General features: G+C 38.3%; 1 protein-coding gene and 1 long non-coding RNA gene across 2 annotated transcripts; one reads left to right on the forward strand and one right to left on the reverse strand.

Annotated features, from left to right (window-relative positions):
• Positions 1-5651: 5651 nt before the first annotated feature.
• Positions 5652-6012, reverse strand: LOC138858986 (uncharacterized). Its single transcript, XR_011398028.1, has 2 exons — positions 5877-6012; positions 5652-5816 (listed from the first exon to the last, which is right to left on the reverse strand). It is a non-coding gene; the product is annotated as an uncharacterized lncRNA (long non-coding RNA).
• A 78-nt stretch (positions 6013-6090) lies between these two features.
• Positions 6091-8727, forward strand: Mcm5 (Minichromosome maintenance 5). Its single transcript, XM_070113093.1, has 4 exons — positions 6091-6328; positions 6381-7491; positions 7559-8380; positions 8435-8727. Exons 1-4 carry the CDS (start codon positions 6174-6176, stop codon positions 8549-8551), a joined length of 2205 nt encoding a protein of 734 aa, XP_069969194.1. The 5' UTR covers positions 6091-6173; the 3' UTR covers positions 8552-8727.
• The last annotated feature ends 448 nt before the right edge of the window (positions 8728-9175 follow it).

The following is a 9175-nucleotide window of genomic DNA, read 5'->3' on the forward strand; positions in this document are numbered from 1 at the left end:
ACAATCTACAGAGCTCGGAAGCTTTACCCATCTTCACTTTCCTATACGCGATACAAGTAGCCAGATACCAACTGTAAACTACCCCATTGTGCCCAATATGCCTTTGCGACTGGGCTTTCTGCAGCTATTTATTTTTTCGTGGGACGTTTCTCTCCGCATTTCAAATCTGATTCTTCTTGCTGACATTTCCGTAGCTCCTCCGAATCTCAGTCTGATGTAATTGCCATTAATCGGACATCTATAATGTCTTCTTTAGTCTCAGCTTTTGAGTAATGTCTGCATCCCACACTACAAGGATGGCGAGACATCGCATCTGAGTTGCCATGACTACTACCTTTGCGATGTTCTATAGAGAAGTCGTAACTTTGGAATCTCTCAAACTACCGTGCCAACTGTCCTTGAATTGTACAAGCCATTTTAATTCTGCATGATCTGTCCTTACGTGAAAACGTTGGCCATAAAGGTACTTGTGAAAATGTTTGATGCACTTCACCACGTATCCAAAATAAACGCTGATCCTGGGACCGAGTAAGCTAACATTGGTGCAGTACTTTCTTTGGAGTTTGAAAAGCCACTTTCTTTTTTCCACTCAAAGACTCTGTTTTTTTTCGTGAGTTCCTCACACCTACCAATGACTTGTGATAGAACGCCTAATATTGCATACCCACTAGCATCCGTATTCAAAATAAACGTTGATCCTGAGCCCGAGTATGCTAATATTAGTGCAGTGCTTTCTTCAGAGTTTGAAAAGCCACTTTCTGGTCTTTATTCCACTCAAAGACTCTGTTCTTTTTCGTGAGTTTATAGACGCTGCTAGCTACTATGGCAAAATTTGGAATGAATCGTCGATAATAAGTACACAGTCCAAGGAAACTCCGCAATGCATGTAAATTTTTAGGAGTGGGCCAATCTTTTACTGCCCCTATCTTTTCATTCGGTGTGCAAAGGTAGTGGATAACTGTCTTTCTTTGTTACATTATTCAACCTTCTATAGTTCACACAGAATCTCATGTTGTCATTTTTTCTTTACAAGTACTACAGGTGAGCTCTATGAACTCTCTGATGGTTCGATTACGCCGCTTTCGCTCATTTATCGTATGGTCTGGCATACAACTTCACGTTTTGGTAAAGGAGCGTTTCGAGGGGCCTGCCGGCTTGGTTTTGCATCACCTGCGTTAATAAAATGTTTCACAACTTTTGTTCTTCCTGGCTTGGCATCGTATTTATCAAATATGGATGAATATCTGAGAAGAAGTTATTAAGCCTTATTTTGATGGTTTGATTCTAGTTTCTCCTGAATTCTGCTCTTTAAACTGTGTTGATATTTGCGTTCACATTTGTGCTGCCTACTGGGGCATTTGCGCTGGCATCTGCGACATTGCAACCAAAATCATGTTTATGTCCATAGCGTTTGATGAGCGAGACAACAAAGATAGAAGAAAAGGAAGAGGCTCAATGCTCGTCAAAGATTGTGAACATAAACATGATTTTCGCTGCAATATCGCAGATGGGGATGCACGTATAACCCAACAAATAACAGAGGTGTCATCACAAATGTTCACACAACAATCGCAATTGTCCTCGTTAGAAACGCGGTTGGAGGAGCAGTTCGCAGCGCAAGATGCACGTATATCAGCACAGGTGTCCTCACAGTTGGACGAGCAGTTCGCAGCGCAAGATGCACTTATATCAGCACAGGTGACCTCACAAATAGCAGAAGTGTTCTTACAGATTTCGGAAGAGCGGGATAAAATTAAAACTGAAGTGGATTAATTGAGAGATCGTCTCCCTGAGCTACAATTAAATCGGCTAATTATGTCCTCAGCTTCTGCCAAGGTAAAACCTCCATCCTTTGATGGCAGTGCTCCGTTCCACGTTTTTAAGCTTCAATTCGAAAAGACGGCATCTTCAAATAATTGGAACGCTGAAGATAAAGTAGCTGCATTGTTCGTTGCATTAAAAGGATCTGCAGCGGAGATATTACAGACCATTCCAAACTGCGAGGTGAGTAGTTATGAAACGTTGATGGGTGCATTAGAAAGACGGCATGGTAGTGAGCACAGGAAGCAGATCTTTCAAATCGAGTTGCGAAATCGCCGCCAGAAAGCCAATGAATCTCTGCAGGAGTTTTCTACAGAGATTGAGAGGTTAGCTCACTTAGCTTATGCACATAAATCCATGGAATACATCGAGGACACGAGAATTCAGACTTTCGTCAATGGAATACGAGATAAAACTATATGCTTCGCTGCATTAGCATGTCCAAAATTAACGTTTGCAGAAACAGTTTCGTATGCTCTGATACAGGAAACTGCATCTCTGCTTTGCAATCAAACATTTAAAGCTCACAAAATAGAAATAGAGGAACACACTTGAGTGAACCAATTACTTGAAAAAATTGACAACATGCAGAAAGCATGGAAAAATCTACGGAAGCGCATAAAAAAATGATGGTGTGCTTAAACGCTTCAACTGCGGGAAAAGTGGCCATATTGCACGCAACTGTAACAAGCCCAATAATCCAGCTGAGGCCAAAGAAGACATTATAAATGTCTGATTAATGACTATAACATCAGACTGGGATAAGGAGAAGCTACGGAAATGTCAGCAAGAGGATCCAGATTTGAAAAGTGTAATACACGCATTGGAGATGAATAAACGTCCAACGAGAGAAGAAATAGCTGCAGAAAGCCCAGTCGCAAAGGCTTATTGGGCACAATTGAATAGTTTGAAGTTAGTGTCTGGCTGCTTGCATCGCGCATGGGAAAGCGAAAATGGGCAAAGTTCACGAGCTCTGATGATTGTTCCAAAAGTAAGAATTCCTGAAGTTCTCAACGAGCTGCACAACGGTCCAAGTGGAGGACACATGGGTATCAATAAAACCTTGGAAAAATTAAAACAAAGATTTTATTGGGTTGGTTGTCGTCAATCAGTTACGGAGTGGATCGCCAATTGTGTCGAGTGCATTGCTGCTAAAGGGCCGCGGTCCAGAAGTCATGGTCAGATGAAGCAGTACAATTCAGGTGCGCCGTTTGAGCGAGTAGCCATGGATGTAGCTGGTCCATTTCCTATCAGTAAATTAGGAAACAGATATATTTTGGTAGTCATGGACTATTTCAGCAAATGGCCAGAGGTATACGCAATTCCTAACCAAGAGGCAGGAACAGTAGCGGATGTATTCCTTAACAATTGGGTATCGAGATATGGTGTTCCAATAGAATTACATTCTCACCAAGGAAGAAATTTTGAATCAGCTCTAATACAGGAGATATGCCAGAAGCTGGGTATCCGGAAAACCCGTTCAACTGCACTACATCCGCAGTCCGATGGCATGGTAGAACGATTCAATCGAACTTTGGAAGAATATTAGAGGAAAGTTGTGGACAAGTATCAGAAAGATTGGGATACCCATATATCCTTGTTCCTGATGGCTTATCGGTCTGCTGTACAGGAAACAAAGGGGCAGACTCCAGCAAGGGTAATTTTTGGTAATGATCTTCGACTAACGATTGTTTTAAAATTTGGAATTAACACCAACGGAGGAAGGATTACTAAGGAATTCAATAGCATCCTAGTAGACGAGATGAGGGATATACATGCTATGGTGAGACAGCGCCCCAAAATTATGAGCGATAAAATGAAAGCAAAATACGACAAGGCAATAAACTCTGAGGGTTTTATTGAAGGCGATTGGGTATTGTTATATAACCCACAACGAAAGAAAGGGCTGTCTCCCAAATTACAGTGTAATTGGGAAGGACCATACCAGGTTATTAAACGACTCAATAATGTAGTGTATCGCATACAGACCATTGGAAGACCAAGGAATAATATGAAGGTGGTTCATCTGGAACGGTTTGCAGCAATTGGTACCGCAAATATGTCTAATCGGGACGATCAGACTTAGGTAGAGGGCAGTGTGGCGAACACGAGTACCAGAACAAATCAGAATTGACGATAATCTGCCAGAAGCAACTAAACAGCGAATTTGTAGTTGCCAGAATGTTCTAGTAGCGAACTTTTGTTAAAAATTTACTATATAAGGGCCGCCGGATTGTGCAGCAGACACAGTTCTAATAAGAGTGTTGCCGTGTAAAGCGTAATTAAGCTATAAGCAATAAGTTATAAGTTCGAATAGCGAGCAATAAGTGTTAAGTTGTTGGAATTGGAAATAAAGATAAGTGTATAGCATTAAATTGGTGACTTTATTTTAACAATCCAGTGATCGAGCTCAAGAGTGAGTTATAGTTAGGCGATTTATCGAGAAATCCGTTACAATATTTTACAATTCTAAAATATTTTTCCGTGACTCGCAAAAATCTGCGTCAATATGTATTATGCATGTTCATATTTGTATAAACATATTTACAATGATTTGTAGGAATTTCTACCAACAACACAATGTGGTGACGCTTTGTCGTCGCGTCAGTCCTTCGACAGATTGACCCTTTGACATGAAAGCAAAAAACGTGAGCTTCGGTCATTGGTTTACCGTGTACATATCTGCATATGTATGTGGTTTTTAGACAAATTTACAAATATTTTTCTTTCATATTTCTTAACATGTACACATGATATAAAAATGCCGACGGCAAAATGCAATTCTGTACTCTTGTGATTCCATAATGGTGTCAAGTACATGAAATATTTTAAGAAATATATCAAAATATTTTAAGAAATATATCAAAACATTTTTAAATTATTACTAATAACTCACAATAATATCAAATCAATATTTCCAGTTTGGCATACATATTATATTCTCTTCAATATTCGCCGGTTATGTTAAGAGAGCGTATGTATACAGATTCAGCGCTGTTATAAAAGCGAGATATGTTATTGGTTTCCCCTGCTTGTAAGGTGAAATCCCCGACTGAAATTTTGCAAATGTTCGCTGTCGAACCTGCACCTTCTCGTTTTTCTAAGTTCTCTGGCTCAACTGCTCTTTACGCTGCAGCACTATAATTAAAACTGTGTCTGCTTCCCAATCTGGTAGCCCTTATATAATAGATCTTAAACAAAACTTCGCACTAGAACATTCTAGCAACTATGAATTTCGGTATCAAGTTGGTTCTACCAGCCTATCGTTGATTCTATATTATACTGGCATTCGTATTCGCCACAATATATTATCTATGGTGGTTTCCTTGGTTACATGTTGAAAAACTTCGAAAATTGAACTGAAATTTTAACATAGAACCTTTTTTTACTTCCCGTAATATTTTGTTTAGTTACCTTAGCATTATTTTGGTAACCAAACAAAAGATTACCATGGGTTACCTATGTAAGGTTAATATGAAGAAATATTTCACTTTCTAACTCGAAACTTTACTTTAAAACTGAGTGGCCGCCTCAAGATGTTAAAAAAAAATTTTTTTTGTCCAAAAGTTTTCTTTTTTTATAATCTACAAATTTTACCCGCAGGCTAAGCAAAAAAAATTTTTTCGTCGAACTCCTTTTCGCACTGGAAAGAAAAAACACTGGTCGGTCCGAAATTGGGGTGTTCATAATTCAATCGCATCAAAGTTTTTTCCGCACTGGCGGCCTTCAGCCGCGCTTCAATAAAATAACCATGGTCGGTCCAACACTGGTGTGTCCATAGTTCCTTTGCACCGAACTTTTTTCAGCAGCCGAAAAAATAAAATAATTAATTTAAATGTATCACAAATTTTTATTTTTAATGCATATTTATAATAAAAATTCAAAAAAGGTTTTTTTTATATGTTGTACGTCGATTGCTCCCAAAGTATGTGGACATGCCAAAGTGCATCAAAGTCGTTAGCCACATTGAGCCATTCATTTTCTGTCGAAGGTGCCTATATTAAAAAATATTTACTAACAATTATGGTCATTAACAAATAACAACATTTACTTACATGAAAGTACTCGTCCAGAGATTTTAGTACTTGCAATACTTCCGGCACAAGCTTGCTAATAGTTCTACGCGATATGTGTGCTGGGAATTCCTAAAAAACGGAGGGAGTCTCCAGTCGCTAGGTAGCGAAGTATGACATAATAGATATTCTGTGAAGACGCCTGTGGATACATGCCGTTAGGCTGGGTGTGAGGTGTATTTTTGTTATCGATTAAATATCATCTGAACAAGTTTTGGCGCCAAAGGAATGCCAACAACGATTTAGATTGGAAACCAATTTTATAACTACTTGCATAAAATGGAGGGATTTGATGAAGCAGGCGTTTTCTTTTCCGATAATTTCGGTGAAGAATATCAGCAAGATGGGTCACAGGTTAACATGCAAGCGGTGAAAAGGAAATATAAAGAATTTCTCCGCACTTTTAGTGAGGACAACTTTTTTTATAAATACAGGTAAGAATGGATGATTTATTCTTAACATGTACAAGTTTTATTTTTCATTTAGAGATACCTTAAAGCGTAATTATTTAAATGCAAAATATTATCTTGAAGTTGAAATGGAAGACTTAACAGGCTTCGACGAAGTTTTAGCAGATAAACTGTACAAGCAGCCAACAGAGCATCTGCAAATTTTCGAAGAAGCAGCTCGAGAGTTTGCTGATGAAATAACTTCACCAAGGCCAGAACATGAGGAAAATGTACACGATATTCAAATATTACTTTTTTCTCAAGCAAATCCCACTAATGTGCGAGAATTAAAATCTGATACTGTGTCTAAATTGGTAAAAATTGCTGGTATTATCGTGTCGGCATCAGGTATTAAAGCTAAGGCAACTCGAATGTCAATAATGTGTCAGTCATGCAACACTGTTATTCCTAATTTAAAAGTGAATTCAGGTTTGGAGGGATTTTCCCTACCGCGTAAATGTACATCCGAACAAGCTGGACGTCCAAAATGTCCGTTGGACCCATTTTTTATTATGCCTGATAAATGTAAATGTGTAGATTTTCAACTTTTAAGGCTACAAGAGTTACCAGATTTTGTGCCACAGGGAGAAATACCGCGTCATTTACAATTGTTTTGTGAAAGGTCTTTATGCGAACGTGTAGTACCTGGCAATAGAGCCCTTATCCAAGGAATTTATTCAATAAGGAAAGTTGGGAAACCATCTCGACAAGATGGTCGCGAAAAAGCTGTTGTTGGAGTTCGGGCTCCTTATATGCGCGTTGTGGGTATAAAAGTAGATTCAGAAGGTTCTGGTGCTATATCACGGTATAGTAATGTCACAGTTGAGGAAGAAGATACTTTCCGGAGGTTGGCTGCTTCTCCCGATATTTATGATCGTTTATCAAAATCATTGGCTCCTAGTATATTTGGTTCTGAAGATATTAAGAAAGCTATAACTTGCATGTTATTTGGAGGATCTCGTAAACGCTTACCTGATGGCCTTTGCAGGCGTGGAGATATCAACGTGTTATTATTGGGCGACCCTGGTACTGCAAAGTCACAACTTTTGAAGTTTGTGGAAAAAGTTGCTCCGATTGGAGTGTATACTTCTGGAAAAGGATCAAGTGCTGCGGGGTTGACTGCTTCTGTAATTAAAGATCCTTCTACGGTATATTGTTTCAATTATTTATTTATAGTGTTGTAAAATTTATAAATTTTATGTGGTGTACGATCAGCGGAATTTTATAATGGAAGGTGGTGCCATGGTATTAGCTGATGGTGGAGTTGTTTGCATAGATGAGTTCGACAAAATGCGCGAAGATGACCGCGTTGCTATACATGAAGCCATGGAACAGCAAACTATTTCTATAGCGAAAGCAGGTATTACTACAACACTCAATTCACGTTGTTCAGTTTTAGCCGCTGCAAATTCAATTTTTGGTCGATGGGATGAAACAAAAGGAGAAGAGAATATTGACTTTATGCCTACTATATTATCTCGCTTTGATATGATTTTTATAGTGAAGGATGTACATGATGAATCAAGAGATATTACAATGGCAAAGCATATAATTAATGTGCATTTATCGTCTAATAAGAACACAGCACTAGAACGTTCAGAAGGAGAGATTTCATTATCAACATTTAAAAAATATATTCATTACTGCCGAACACATTGTGGACCACGCTTAAGTGAAGATGCAGGGGATAAGCTGAAAAGTCGATATGTATTGATGCGAAGTGGGGCAGGACAACAAGAAAAATCTGCTGACAAACGTTTAAGTATTCCAATTACTGTTCGTCAGTTGGAAGCTATTATTCGGATATCTGAGTCTTTAGCAAAAATGAGACTGCATCCTTTTGCAACAGATGAGCATGTTAATGAAGCCCTCAGGCTATTTCAAGTTTCTACTTTAGACGCTGCAATGACTGGTAGTTTGGCTGGTGTGGAAGGATTCTCCACAGAAGAAGACCAGGAAACGTTGAATAGAATTGAAAAGCAGTTAAAACGACGCTTTGCTATTGGTTCCCAAGTTTCTGAACAAAATGTGGTTCAGGTTTGTTTCTTTGTTAACATGCAAGCAGAAATAATAATACTTTATTTACAATAGGACTTTCTTCGGCAGAAATATGACGAACGGGTAATTTTGAAAGTAATACATACTATGATAAGACGCGGTGAATTACAACACCGAATGCAACGCAAAATGCTATATAGATTATGCTAAACACTTTCAACACCTTTTTACGTATCTATCATCTGCCGTGCGATAACATGATACCAACTCTCATTATAGTAGGTAAAACTGTTAAAAGCAGGAAACTGCTCCAGAACTGTTATCAAAATGATTTTCTGAATTTTAGAGCTTGAATGCATTGAATATACTTAAAGAAAATGTGTGTACTTTATTGTCTTTTATACTCTTGTAACATGTTGCTACATAAAATAATAGTTTTGTTGGTAAATGTATAGTTTAGGTCCCCCAACGTAGGACCTTATTATTTTAACGTGAAGGTAACAAATGCGCCTTCGGCCGCGCTAAAAAAAAAAACCCCGGTCCGTTCAAAACCGGAGTGTTCATAATTCATTCGCGTAAAATTGGATTTGCATTAGGGAAAGTCATGTGAAAATTTTTTTATAACGTAGTGGTCACTCCCCTTGTTAATTTTATGTATATACCTCCTGACGATCGGAGTTATGTGATCCAAATTTTGGGTGAATGTATAGTTTAGGTCCTCCAACTAAGGAGGCCTCGAAAATTAATTTTTTTTTTAAATCGTCTTATTTTTACGCGTAGATTGATTACAAATCCGTGAGCGGAAAGTGAATTTTATCAATAATATATGTATAT

This window comes from Bactrocera oleae, chromosome 2, assembly GCF_042242935.1.
Source record: "Bactrocera oleae isolate idBacOlea1 chromosome 2, idBacOlea1, whole genome shotgun sequence".
In the NCBI taxonomy this organism is placed as follows: Eukaryota; Metazoa; Arthropoda; class Insecta; order Diptera; family Tephritidae; genus Bactrocera; species Bactrocera oleae.